Source organism: Plodia interpunctella, chromosome 11 (genome assembly GCF_027563975.2).
Source record: "Plodia interpunctella isolate USDA-ARS_2022_Savannah chromosome 11, ilPloInte3.2, whole genome shotgun sequence".
Classification (NCBI taxonomy): Eukaryota; Metazoa; Arthropoda; class Insecta; order Lepidoptera; family Pyralidae; genus Plodia; species Plodia interpunctella.
The window spans coordinates 228,367-243,517 of record NC_071304.1 but is presented as its reverse complement, the minus strand read 5'-3'; the positions used below and the strand labels follow the sequence as shown (position 1 = coordinate 243,517).

The 15,151-nt window shown below is 37.2% G+C and overlaps 1 protein-coding gene across 1 annotated transcript in view; it reads right to left on the bottom strand.

Annotated features, from left to right (window-relative positions):
* Nucleotides 1-15,151, bottom strand: part of sn (singed) — a 48,655-nt gene that overhangs the window by 13,862 nt on the left and 19,642 nt on the right. The window contains exons 2-6 of the mRNA XM_053751833.2: nucleotides 11,337-11,562; nucleotides 8,444-8,552; nucleotides 3,236-3,383; nucleotides 1,536-1,721; nucleotides 1,080-1,308 (exon numbers count right to left, since the gene is read on the bottom strand). Coding sequence (XP_053607808.1) covers nucleotides 1,080-1,308; nucleotides 1,536-1,721; nucleotides 3,236-3,383; nucleotides 8,444-8,552; nucleotides 11,337-11,556 — 892 coding nt within the window. The 5' untranslated portion in view covers nucleotides 11,557-11,562. The remainder of the gene's footprint in view (nucleotides 1-1,079; nucleotides 1,309-1,535; nucleotides 1,722-3,235; nucleotides 3,384-8,443; nucleotides 8,553-11,336; nucleotides 11,563-15,151) is intronic.

The window sequence follows — 15,151 nt, the reverse complement described above, 5'->3', positions numbered from 1 at the left end:
CGGGCCCGGGTTCGATTCCGAGAACGGAACAATGTATGTAAATAACTGCTACGCTGATTGCACTTCTTATTGTCTCCGTTGTGCTGACGGAATGTGACGATATCGTCAAGCTATGACAGTTGCTGTTTTTTTTTCATTGAAATAATTGTATGTCAATGTCACCCCTTTTCTTCGTTCCTTTTTTCCTTTATATTATTATAGGGGTGTTTACTCTTGATTGATAACTTGGTATATACATATAAACTCATGTGGCACGAGTAGGATGGGAAAAGGCTGCGGTGAAGTTTGTTGCGACGCTTCTTCACCTGCGCTTTTGGAAGTCGGCAGTAAACTTCGTTTTAAACATGAATTTAGTAAGTACTTGTCGGAGTACCTACTAATTCCATGGTTTTAAATAAATTGTTTCCGTCCATACGACGTGATGACGTGTAGTATAACATCCAAATTGAATAAAGAATTGGAAATTTTCGATAGCTAGCGGGCGTTGTCTAACCGGCGAATGATTATAGGAAGAAATTTTGTGGCTGTGCCGCTTCCGCCCGGTTCAGTGAACTAGGAAGACTGATTCCGATTGCCTTGTCATAATGATTGGCAATCAATACCAAGAAGCTTTCGCGGAAAATTATTTCCTTCCTTTTTTAGCCATCTATCAGAGTGGTGTTAGGTTTGAAGAGTTTCTGCATGTTTGTGTCACTCTGTGTTTCTGTATTTTCTTTAGCATAATAATCTTTCACTTCATTCTTCTGGTGTTATTAGATATATGCGTTCAATTGTTGCTTAATTAGCAGCGTTCAATGGCCACATAGGATATACGGATTCACTTTAGTTTTTGCACTGATACTTGCCAAACTGTCTATGGCTTGTTTAACTGTGGTGTCTTGTAAACTTTCGCGTCTTGAACATATATTATGTTTATGAGGACTTACCACGAATCTTTTTTATTAAATGTTACTTAACGACCTTGTAGTATTTATGGTTATGTATTTGTGTAACTGTTTGTTGACCGAAATGAATGAAATAAAATGCTCACCTGTTCCACGCAGGCAAAATCCCGAAACCTCATTGATAACAACACTTACCTTGTTTAACAGAAACGTATTTGTCATTCAAGGCGGCGACAAAGGCAGCTTGGGGCAGGCTGTCTTCCAAGGAGAAGAGCTCGTCCCTGGTGACGGCCGTGGACCTGGTCTTCAGGACGGCCTTGGAGCCGATGGGCGCGAGGTAGGCGCCGGCGCTGTCGCGCAGGGCTAGGGCTCCGGCGTGGTACTCCGCGCTGAACAGGCAGACCGGCGTGCACGTGTCCAGGAGCTGCGACGAATTTAGATTTAATTTATTAATTTTCAAAACTGCCTAATTTTGGAATTAGATATGTTTCAGAGGCCAAGACTGACAATCAATTTATAAATCGTTATTTTTTTTCTTAATTTTGGGTTGATTTTATTTGTTATGATAACATAGCAGAATAGAAGAATGAAATCGCACTCTTACGTTGACAAATCGGAGCAGAGCTGGCCCTAACGCGACCTGAAACTGACCTTTCCTCCAGCGCTCAAGTACTTGTTGTTACAAGTGTGCAGGGCGTACTTCCCGCCCTCATCAGCTCGGAACTCCAGCGTAAAGAGCGTGTCCTCGCCCCAGGGCACGTTCGCGTCCACATGGATCTCGTCCAGGGATTCCGACAGGTGGGCGAAGCGCTTGCGGCCGATGGAGCGGAGGTTCACCTGGGTGCAAGAGGTATTATTAATTGATGTACACTACACAATATACCAGTTCGAATATAATACTTGCATATTACATACTATAATACTTTATAGTATTATTCTATAGAAACGTCTTCAGACACCCAGAACTCCACGGCATTACAGACCAAAATGCAACCGGGAGCACGCGAGGCGAGTTCCCTGTTGCACAACACAAGACACCATTATCTCGATGGAAGACACTGGGACTCTCTCTCTCTCTCATCTGAGCGTATTCCCGGCGCCCAGGATTCCGTTATGTGACAAGCGCACAAATAAATGCACTTCCAAAGAACTTATTAGATCCAACGTCATACAAGTCACAACTCGTCTCAAGCGCACTTTATCATATTTACGAATTGACATATCTGCAGATAAGCACATCAAGAGTTGCGACATGTGCCCTATTAACAGAAAAGAAAGTCAAAATAATATTTATATATTATTATGTATGTCTGAACGAACATTTTACTGCTAAACTATAACGGTAAGATACCATGGGATTTTTAAAGGAGTTCTATATTGTACAAATAACTATATTAGAATTGCTTTTAGGGTTCACTATCTTCTTATTTCATTTTGGTCCTGCGCCTACTGGTTTTCAAATTTCTTTTTCGTTCCCTCAAAATGAGGAATGTTTCGTTTCCGGGCACGGGATTCAGGAACTATTCTGTTCCCGCCCCCGGGAACGATCGGTGTTTCAGGTCAGCAGTAGGCAGTTCTGCGGAACAGCGCTTCACTTATTATTACGCTTTCACAATAATATATGCCAAACAGCAAACATAAGTCATTAAAAACTCTTATAATAAAAAAGGTCTTCACGACTTCCATGTAAGTATTCCTATGTAACAAGATAACACTGTTTATTGATGCAAACAGACATACGTGCGCTTCAGTTGTACGATAGTTGCCGTGGGAAAAGTAGCCGTAGCCCTGTATGTTTACCGGAAATGTGCAGGTAGTTGTGTGTATGTCAGGTTGTTTACTTGGACGACGACGGTCGGTATTATGGTTATTAGATTATCAACATGACTGCAAATAAGCCTTCACAACAAATAGTTACGTCACATTTTTCACAACCAACTTATTACATTATTATGGTGGATCAGGAAAAGTAGATGATAATAAAATTAAAACGTATGCAATGCGAGCGTTTTAAAAAATTACATTGCTAAAATTAAACCTTGAAAGAAATGTGTTGGAGTTATTTTCTTTAAAAAGTAGATATTTTTCTTTCAAGAAAGGCGTAATAGTGATACAATAGAAATATGTTTATTTATTTAAAACGTTACAGACACACACATGACATACAAAAAACAAAAAGAGTGAACGTGTACACTCTATTTAAAACATCCTTATATATATAGATAACAAGTATTGATGTGCGTGCTGCAGCAGAATCACAGGCACTTTTTCACGTCATATTCGTCAGCAATACAAATAGGAAACAACTCAGTTCAGATGCACAAGTGCTTCTTCAACTGTGTGGTACTCACTTGCGGCCTAGCAGCGAGGTGGACATGCCACAGCTCGGCGTCGCCGGGCACCTTGGCCGTGCAGGTCAGCTTGTCCTGGCTCGAGCCCAGGAAGTAGCCTCGCTCCACGTTGCGGAGCGCCCAGCGACCGCTGTTATCGTCCGATACGCTGGGGGGAACATATGATGTTAGTTATTATGATAACTTATAATATTTCTTCAACCATCTGTTTGTTATAAGCAAAAATTATGGTCTGACTTAAAGGATGCCGTGCGGAGTAGAGAGGATAAAGCAGGACAGTGGCCTCCGACGACTGAGGAAGGAACCGAGAAAATACTCAGACTATAAATAGTATCACATTCAAACGCATTGGAAAAAAGTAACGTTATAGTATTGAAAAATACATAAAAAATTGAAAATATTCTATACAGTAAGGTAACACAAACGTGTTCTGTGTAGTACAACCATCTGAAATAGTTGTTTAAATCCGATAATGCCCAAAAGTACTACTACTACTACAATCAAATTACAGGAACGAAGTTAGCAGCAAAAAAACAAGATTGAGAAGGCTAATAAGCCAATAAGCTATTTGGATAAATCAACAAATCAACGTCAATTGCATCGTAAATGCAGCTGCAGAATGGAAAAACAGCCAGCCGCGAGAGAGTTACTGCAATTTGAAATACTGCAATTAATTACTACTGCCGATTATTTGATAAGAAATTGCAGACCACATCTTTATTTTGGGAACAGAGAGGATCTTTGTGATGGGGAAGGAACAATTGGAAATTTATTCTTAAGACAAAACTATTATTTCAGTGTCAGTCAAGAATTAACAAGGCAGAGGCAGCTGACGAACAAACATAGCTTTTTTTGCTAACATATTACCAAGTTGTGACGTCATTTCTACGTGTCATTTAATATGGAGCTATTGGGCGAGTCCGAAAATGTGTGATTTTATATTTGTCATATCTTTAAAGGCTTCATATCACAGTAATTTGTTCTAAGGGCCTTCGTATAGGCAAAAAAAATGTCATCTATCCTATTATGAGATAGATAGATAGATAGATAAACTCTTTATTGCACCATTCACAAAGGAGTACAGTTACAACATGAGTGTCATAAAGCATCGTAACATGTATAAATGTTGATATAACTCCAGTTAAATTCCTCTTTTACCTATAGGCAGGTATAATGTTTATGTTTTAGAATATAATAATATGGTCAATTCGTTTAGTCATTTTAGAAATCTTCCACAACTTCTGATATAAAATAACGACTAAGTGTAACCTCAAATAAACGCATACTCACGTTTTAAGAATTAAGCCAAGTCACCATCTTTCTCCATGACTGGTCATAAATGGAGATAAATGAAAATGGATCGTAATGAGAATGCAATAAAATGCAATTTAGATAAGTTAGGGGTAAAGATGAATTTTATATTTAGCTTAGAGTATTGAACTTGTTACACCCATTACTAGAATTGAAGGAATTGAATCATCAAAGGACTATAATATTTTTCTCATAAAACAGTAATAAACAACATACAAAAGCACATAATAAATGTTATGCAAATTTTAATCCAGAAATACCAATAAAAGATAAGACGTGCAAAACCGGAGCCATTATCATAGTCTAACACCCTCGGAGAGCCTAGAGATAGTAAAAACCAACAATATCGCAAGAATCGCAGTTCGAACGGACCGCGCGACAACTGAGGGGTCAAACTTCGTCTTCTTCTTCTTATTTAAGAGCTATGCTCTTGTCGGTGGAGTATACGCCACGCCTCTCATCCTGGGCTTTGCTTTTAAGGTCTCGATACGACACAACGCCCGCCTTCTCTTTCAGTTGACTTGCATCTTGAGGGATCAAGCTAAGAAACTTAATTCGAAGACAAAATTGGCTAATAATAATATATCTATCTACTGATATACTGCTTTTGGTGGTAGCATTTGCCTGTGGTCCGATCGCCGAGTTCTGCTGATCGTTCCATGGACTTTGGTGGTTTAGTGGTTCTATCAATTGGACCACGGCAAATTGGTTCACGACGCACTGAGACGCCACGAAGGTCGTGAAATAAACAAATGAATGATGAATTAGACAAAGTACTTTTAACTACTATTCGATAATAAAAGCCAGCTGACTCCTACTGCAGCCCTAAGGGTTAATTAACATGAGGGTGTGTTTGTTTACAAAGGAGAGGGTCGGAAAAAGGCGAAGTCGGAAATATATTTGAGGACTACGAAAACATTTGCTATCTCGTATTATAAAAATGTTTAAAGATCGAAATATAATAAAGCGATAAGAATAAATTAAATAGATGGTCAATGGTCAGTGTCAATGCCATATTATGTCATAAAACAACAGTATGTGATAAATTCCTGCGGCTCTCGCCCAGGGTAAAATTTTCAGGTGAAAATTTACACGCCACAGAAATTAAATGCCACAGAGGTCTGTGGCATTTGGACGACAGCCATGATGCCATGACGAAGTAAATTCGAACTTTAACGGGTTTGACATTTTAACTGTGAATGTTAACGACTTGCATTTTTTACAGACATTAATTGCGACAACAAAAATCATAACAATAGTATTTTCAAAACTTATATACAAATAAGACCGCTATTCAGCTAAAAGTTTCAGATGCGTGGATCTCGGCTCTGTCTACCCTGTGAGGAATAAACACCTGAAACCATTATATTTCTTTGTAACTAATAAATATAATTCTTAGTATGATATCTTCTACGTACTAAAACTTGACTACGAAGTCATAAATTTGCCATAGTGAAAATATTTTCATATTCATAACTGTATAAATTATTCATAATCATACTATTTATGATAATGATCCAATTTTGGACTAAATTATTAATGAAGTGGGTCCACCATTGACGTTGAAGTTGCTTAAACGAAAGTGTTCTTGGTGAAATCAAAAATAAGTTCCACGACTTTATTACGATACACGATTGATGTTTGTCTTAAGAGAGCACACGTGCTTCTTTGCATGTGACACGTTGTGATTAAGGGCACGCTTAAAGGACAGGGATAAACAGATCTTTATCACAAATGGAACCAAAAATCGCGGAGTCTGTAAGTAAAGTGGAAATTCTTCTGATTGACAAAATAATAGTAGGCTAAGAACCTTTCACAATTTTTCTGAACATCGCTTCCATTAATGAGTCAGTGATATTTGTATTTAATTAATATTAAATTACTAGTGTGTAATTTATATCCCAAAATATTTCATGATTAATTTTATAAATAATGTGAGTTAAGTAAATACTTACGTAAAAAAATATTAACGATCTGGAAATCGAGATTACACTGGAGGCTCTGAATTTTTGACTATTCTAAATGAACCAATCACTGAACTTTATGGGTTATAAACTACAGCCATTAGTACTAAAGAGCATGCATACTTAAAATAACAAATACTTGTGTGCACAGGGGGATTTTTAAACAATTTGACGGTCGTAATTTCGTCAAACGCTCATTAAAATTCTACACCCTCTCCAAATTTCCCTTTAAATCCTTGATAATCAAAACTAAGACTTATTGTTTTGGGGAAATGGTCTAGATTTGCATGTATGTTAACAACCCCGACGTAGGACACCCCAAAACGTAATTTTAGGTATTTGGGCAGGATCAATAATTTGGAACTCTTTGGTGTTGCCTCTCAAGTCTCAACGCAGGTAGGTTTGTGTTTATAATTTCATTTATTGGGTTTCATTCTTATTGAATGTGCTAATGAATGTGATATGTAAGCTATTAAATTCTAGTCATAAGGCCTGTAAAAATTTAGGTAGGTAAGTAATGCTAGAAGCGAAAGATGTTTTAGCAATAGGCTCGCTTGAAGGTGTCTATAATGTATGTTCAATGGATGCCCTTCATGAACATGCAACTTCGAAGAATACGTACCTACCTCTATTAATTAGGCGAAAAATTCATTTCAGCTTTAATAGAAATGCCAATATTATTATTTAAGATATATTGTATGCCATTTAAGATGGTTCTGATGTTTGGGTCTCTCGGAGAAACAACAAAAGATTACTTATATCACATTTATTGATTTATATTGACTGTTTCTCACTATTTCAGAATCAATTGCTGTGAGTAACCTGGTGACTCAGGCCATTTCTCTCGCTGAAGGCGAAGCGTGACTCAACGCTGAATCACGATTTTCAGTATGCATCTTCAGTAAATTTACATTACAAAAAAAGCGGCGAACAACTACTTAGAGCGATGCGATATCTTTACTCCGAAATCGTTTTCTTGAAGCTATCGTATCTGAATAAACTCAAAACTATATTTTGCATGAATTTATGTAACTAGTTGTTCGTCACAACTTAGACCTCGCGACTGCACCGATTTTGATGCACCACGAACTTAAAAATCAACTCGCGCGCTCGGTCAAATATTTAGAGGATCTTTTAAAAATTATGAAAATTCTACAATTTTTTTAAATAAAACACAGTAAATTGATATTTCCAGTTCATATAATAAATTCAATGTTACATGGAAAGGATCTACCTATCCAAAAATTCGCCACAATCTATTATTTAGTAAGCTAAGACACTGTCACGTCTCGACCATAAGCTCTGTCTAGTCGCGAGCTAAACTTCCGGTGACTGACAGCTGCGCGGATTAGCATGCGGGACGCACAAGCCTCGCGCTCGCGATATCGCACGGGCCACGAACTTTTTGTGCAGTGAACGAAAATATGGAGATTTCATTATGTGGAGGGAGCGGGGATTGAACATAGCATTCATTGTTTGTTCACAATTAAACAATATTGCGTTGTGTACGAACATACTACTAAAATACGGCTAATATTTAGTATAGAAATAATGACATGTTATAGAAAAGACGAACAGAGATTTTGATATTGAAAATAAGAAGGAATCAGAAAGACCTTACAGACGACCAATAGTGGACCCCAAATTTTAAATGTGCCGAAACGTGGTAGGACCCAGATTCTAGGCCTACCTCGTCCCACATCCACGTCCTACATCTATGTCCGAGATGGTCCAATATAAGTTTAGGGCGGAGAAAAATAAAGAACAGTGAGTCGTGGAAACACTCATTGTTTTTGCACAGAAGTAGGACTTGCTAAAGCTTTAGAAAAGTCATCATCCATTTCAGCCCACATCGACTCACTGGCTTGCCTCTATGGCGCTTACTTATTTACCGCAATATTCCTTATAAAAAAAAAAGAAAAAATGTCATTACCTGATCTGGAACTTGCTGCCAGCCTCCTTCTCCTCAGACTCGCAGGTGACGTTGCCAAAAGAGTCCACAGCCAAGTACTTGTCCAGGTGCGAACGTAAGTAGATCATGCCTGGCGGAGAACGACACCATTTATTAGTGGAATTTCTTGTCTCTGGGATTTTATAGATTTAAAAAGGATGTTGACTTTACAAAACTGCGGTTAACTTATGTTACGCCGTTTCTTCACCTGCGCTTTGTAAGGGAACAGTGTTTACGAATACTTGACGTGGTAAGTCCAGTGTTGAATATTGAAAATAGATAGTTTGAATTTAGAGGTTCTCTATACCTACATGGAGTTCTTCAAAAAAAAGCGTAAAACATTTATTCAAAGCCGGCAGTGCGCGTGTGACACCCCGCGTCCTCAGGTTGCGGTGACCACATACCATCAGTTGTCTGTTTGATTGCTTAGTAGTATAAAAAGTAGAAAGATATAGGTATGTGAAAAAATATCAATACATCGATGTTTTAAGTATATACTTCAGTTTATTTTCTTTCAATTGTTATTTAAAGTTTTCGTTTGTTTGTTTTTCGCCCAAATGAAAATGCAAATTGAATGAATGCATTATGTTGATGAGACAATTCGGAATTATCGTGACATCAAGCGAACTGGTAGAAGATATTCATTGATTTTGGGATCGGTCATTTATCGTTTGATGACATTTATAAATCTCAGTTTAATAATTTGTGGATGCAACAAAACCATATGCATTAGCAAACATTGACAAATATAATGTCAAAGGAACGAAGTATACCTACTCTGGTAGATCAACCAGGAGGCCCTTGTCCAACCACTTTCGATTTTATCGCTCATCTCCATTCTAGTCCTCACTTCACATTTGATGGCCGATCGTTGTGACGCGGCCCAGATTTTAAAATGCGTAAAAAATCAACTTTCAATTTCACAAAATTATAACATTATGCATAATTACACCTATGTCTAAATTACGGGTTTAAAGCAACTGTTTTCTCTGTCGGAATTCATTTTTTTATTATTGCTATTAATTTTAACTATCCAGTTTTATCTTTGTCTGCGTTGTTATTACTCGTTACTTAACGATTAGTTATTTAACTGTATGCACTGATGGAACCTTACGCGGTGGTAATATTAGCGAATTTACAATGATTTTGAATAGGTTGATGTGTACTAACAGTACGTTCATTAATCTAAGACTAATCTGGATTAGCAATTTCAAGCAACGGTAATAGATGATATGTCAGACAAAACTTGGAATAATCATCACAGAAAAGGAGAAATTAATGAGATTTTTGATTAATTACAATTCAAGTATCTTCACTTGTTTTGGATTTGGTAATAACGATCCATTACAATGTAATTTCTCTTGCAATTAATGAGTTACATTTTTAAAAACTGCATACTGACGGACCTGGATATCGCGTACCTATTACTTAGCCTTTCGCTATATCATTATAATATTCATTACATCTTTCTCTTTGGCGAGTCTCATAATTATTCTATCAGATAGGTAGATACTTAAAGAGATTTTAGGTACACGTGTGATTTGTTTATAAGTACTTAAGTGCAAAAGAATCAAGAAAATTTAAATATTACGCATCAGATTGATCGGAACTCTGAAGCGAAAGCCAGGATTAGCACAGCGACAGGATATATTTGTGTGCTGTGACTGCTGTATCGATCGGTCGACCGGGATATGGCGGGGGTCGGTCCGGGACCTTGGCAATGGCGCTGGCAAGGGGTTGTTAACCTGGAATCCGGCGACCGAATAAATGAATAGAAAAAAATATATTTTGTACATTTTGTTTTCATTTTGTGTGTGTTGTACAGTTTTGATTCTGTCATGCCATGTTGACGTGTGTCATGATCCCTTCCAATCTTTATTACTGCACTTCTTCGAACATTGGGCACCCGCTGCTGAGTGTAGGTCTCATGCACACTTGGTTTTGAGCACTCCTCATCCAGGTTTTTTCTATTACGCTTTCTCAATGCCCTAGTTTAGTGTAACACAATTTATAGATGGACCTTTTGCTAGCGATCCTAACCAGATCGACTGTTGGGACTCTAGCTTACGAGTAGACTACCTGTACGAACGTGTGCAAATCAACTTAAATTTATGGTTAGCATAAATTCGCCACTGTTACCGCTCCGTAAAAGCTATATTGTACATATAGCTACTTTGCTGGATATCAGACTAGCATAAGGTATACACCACCCCTAACGAACACATGTCACCGTCACTAAGGGTAGTTTTTGCCCCAATTAACATGGGGTGAACCTGTTTTAATCAACACTTAAACGAGTTTCGTGTTGTTGTTCAGTTTTTGCTGCATTTCGAATTACCGTGGCATTTAATTGGAAATGCTTGGATTAATTGACTTGCTGTAAAGTTGGAGACATGCTCACTGTCAAGGTATCGAGTACAAACGAGGGTTATGTTCGTTCTTCTGTTCGTTCATTTAATTTCATCCATGACTTGAATATTCATGCAAATTGTGTACGTCACCATCTTTGTGGTTGTATGATCTTAACATATCAGCCGATCAATTCAGCTATAGACACAATATCACAAATATAGCCTAAGTGAGAAGTACCTACTTATTCGACTGTAGCAAGGTAATCCGACAAACTCCAAGAACTCCAAGTGTAATTACAATTACAATTCTCCACTCAGACTACAGTCGATGTGACTAAAGATAGCACAAAAGACTTATATGTATAAATAGATAGATACCCATGATTCCTATGCAAATAAAAATGCGCATTTAAGCACAGAACTACTTATTTCTATACACTCGAAATCATCGATACACAGCAGGTTACTTATTCAAAGAATAGATGTAGCAACACAACAGAAGCAATAGCAGTGAAATCACTCACTGTCATTGGCGTTCCCAGAGGCGGGCTCTAAGGTCCAGATCTGCTTCTTTTTGAGACTGGTGCCGTTGGCGTTAATCTTGAAGCCGAAGGTCTCGGCGGTGAGGTAACGGTACCGCGAGTTGATCAGCCCGATGGTCCACCAGCCTCGCTGCTGGTTCTGAGTGATGATGTCCCCGGCTCCGTTCATGTCGCCGTTGCTGTGCCCGTTCAGACCGTTCATTGTGTCCTGAGGAAGATAACATTAGGGTAGAACATTGACAATAAGATGCATTTCCCGTGGTGAGATAAACTTACAAGTTATTTTATATAAATAATTAAAAAGTAGCCATGTTACTTTTTGTCTATCTCTGTGCGTAATTTATCGAAAATCGAACCAGTAGTTTTTGAATTAATTCTTTAAAACAAAAATATATATATTTTCTGTTTATAATATTAGTATTGACATATTTTATTTAAAAATAAGTAGTAAAAGATATTCCCCAGTTGACGAAATTATTAAAACAAATAGTTTCAAAAATGATCTAAAATGAAGATAAATGTGCAGCGGTAAGAAGTCTAAACATCATACAATAATAAAAGTATTTTTGTCATGAATTTAGTTTGACTTTCAATAATTATTTACAAAACCCACAAGAAAACAGACGTGGAATCACAATCACTGCTCATTTGACAGGCGACAAAAAGATTGTTAACAAGATTGAAGCATACAGCTGCTTTGATTCCAAATAGTCTTTTGTTCCAAAAAAATCACGAAATCTCTGCACAACGCTTACACCAAGTCAGTATTGTCTGCGTTTCGAATCACGCAAATGAAATGGTACTCTCGCTGAATATTTCGAAATCGCTCAAAATCATTTGATGCTTCAATGAACACAAGCCCTCGATGCTATCATTCGAACAATATGTTTTCAGAGGTGCCAAAATAAGTAGTTACATGCCATTGTGATTCCACAGGCGAGCTGACAAAAGCATAGTATAGATTGGATCCATGAGTTGTTTTGTTCACAAACAATATGTCGGGAACATCAGGAAAATTAAGTTACATTCAATGTTTATTACAAAATTATGTAATGTATTAATTTATAACAGTTTCCCAATTCATTCTATGTATGTGTTTTGGCGACCTCGGTGGCGCAGTGGTAAAGTTCTTGCCTCTGAACCGAGTGGTCCCGGGTTCGAACCTCGGTCGGATCATGATGGAAAATGATCTTTTTCTGATTGGCCCGGGTCTTGGATATTTATCTATATATGTATATGTTATAAAATATAGTATCGTTGAATTAGTATCCCATGACACAAGTCTAGAACTTACTTTGGATCTAGCACAATCTGTGTGATTTGTTGTAATATATTTATTTATTTATTATGTCATTTTAAACAACAAACATGTCTAGTAAGTTCCCTGTCGAAAGTTATTCAGGTAATATAAGATAAGGTACTAGTATATCTAGAGTTTAAAGTATACCATTAGATTTCACTACACAGTCTAGCTTGAACCCGCTAAGCTCTGGTTCCTCCACTGTACTTATCTCCATCATTAGCATACAAACAACATTGAATGCACTCAAGAAAACACTACTTATCATGATGTGGGAATCTAACAAATCGTCAAGTACCGCAGTTGTAATAAACATGTGAGCATACGTTGATGGCCTGTTATTTTCTTATCGATAGTGATATGATCAAATGCAAGACAAATTTCTTAAATGGCTGTTAACTAAGTTTATGATTCCGTTTTATATTGAGATTTCTTATATGTAATAACACGACTATAAAGCTCATTATCTATCATGATATTTATCGGCAAAACGAGTTGGGTATTTTGTTTGGCATTGGGATTTAATGGGTATTTGTGAGAGCAATAAACAGTTGTTAAACTGGATTATCTTTTGTCTAACTGTTAGTCAAACTTTTGGGGGATACGGCATACATTCCTGATTTTTTATTGCAGTAAATAAAAACTCTCATACAAAATACGCAAAGTACATTCATCGGCATCTGACGGAATTCGGCGATAATGTGTAGCCGGCATGTTTTGTATGATTTTTATTCTGTTATTAAGTAGTTTTCTTGTTTTTATATCTCCTTGCTTAATTTTTAAAGGCTAAAAACACGTAAATTTATTCAAACTTATCTACAATTCAAATCATATTATATTTAACTTGACTAATCCTTTCAAGAGTCTTTTTATAATCAACACTATCTGAACCTTTTACACCATAAAGCATTTTAACGAGCGGTTACTAACTTCCGTGTTAAGTCAATTTGTCTACTAACTCCCAGATATATTGCTGGACGATTAGACGCACATACCGTTTCTTAAGATTGATGGTAACACTAGTAGTTAAGGGTTATTTGTGAGATTAATGACAACACTAACGCTGGCGAGTTAATTTGTTGTTTGTAATTACCGAACAGATTTATAGGTTATTTCAAAATAGAATACGAATGCATTTAATGCATGATATAATTTTGGACCATCAAAGTCAAGACTATCCCTGCAGTGGCAACAAAGCCTTTACGAATTAACAGTGTATTCAATAGTTAGTCCTCTTCATTGCGCCAAATGCGTATCATATGGATGAAATAATTTAATTGCCTCAGTCTAAACGAGACAGAATCAAATTCCCACGAAACAGTGATGGTATCAAGTGTCCTTCGGCGAATGCAGGGCAGAGGCATCAGCGACAGGACGAGCTAGAACCGACACGCTCTGTGGCGACCTCGGCCCACTGGGGTCAGAGCCACCGAGCCCTCATTGTGATACTATGTACGATTGTCTAGCAGATACAAATGCTTATAAATCGCATGTGTCATAACCCTAAGGTTTGAGTTGCTAATATTAGAAAATACTAACCTTAAAGTCTGAAGCATAGACTTGATTAAATCAGTCTACACCAAAACTTGCATAAAATATAATCTACTAGAAACCCGGCACAGTTTCGCACGGTTTAATAGGCTGTATTGTATATATACATTCATTAATAAATTGTCTAAATAACAGTGAAAACTGCTTCAAAATCCGTTGCGTGGTTTAAAAAAGAAAGCTTGGAAACAAACAGACAGACATGGCGAGCGACTTTGCAGTGATATTTTATTGATGCGTATGCAACATCCTTCCCCTTTCTTCTCTTTCGATAGAATAATAATAATCAAGTAATCCGTTCTATTTATAGACATGTCTTCTTTATCTACCTCTGTTTTATTAGTTTTATTGCAAAGATCTACAATTACAGAATTCGGAACAAAACATGCTGTGCCTCCAATAGGTATAAAGTCCGTATTCTCATTAAACCAAAAGCAGAATCAAATGGAACAAATGATGGCGTCACCCAGGAGCGGCGGAGGCTAGTCCACAATGGGAGTGGGCAGGAAGTATGCCATAGAAATCTGGCATGAAGTAGACTTTGTCGGAAGATAACGAGGGTTTGGATTAATGGAATCTATTCGGCTCGCGATGTCTTTGTTCGAACTGAGATATTGTCATGTTTTTCCATTTGATCTTTTGTCTGGGTTTCAAAACCAAGTTTTGTTTTTGTTATGAAGTTGTTATAATGTGAATTTTCTCGTGTAAATGGTTTATACAAATTTCATATGACTTGAGTGAGTACAGAGTCGTGTCAAGGAAATAAAAAAAGATACGATTAGGCTTTGAGAATACATCAAATGTTGTATTAGATTACTGATGCTGTTACAGCAAGTTCATAAGATACAACAAATTTAATCCAATTAGATATTTAACAAATTGTTTCGTCTAAACCCAGCCTGACGTTGATTCAAATTCAAACTATGTCTCTTATCCTTAATAGCCTATA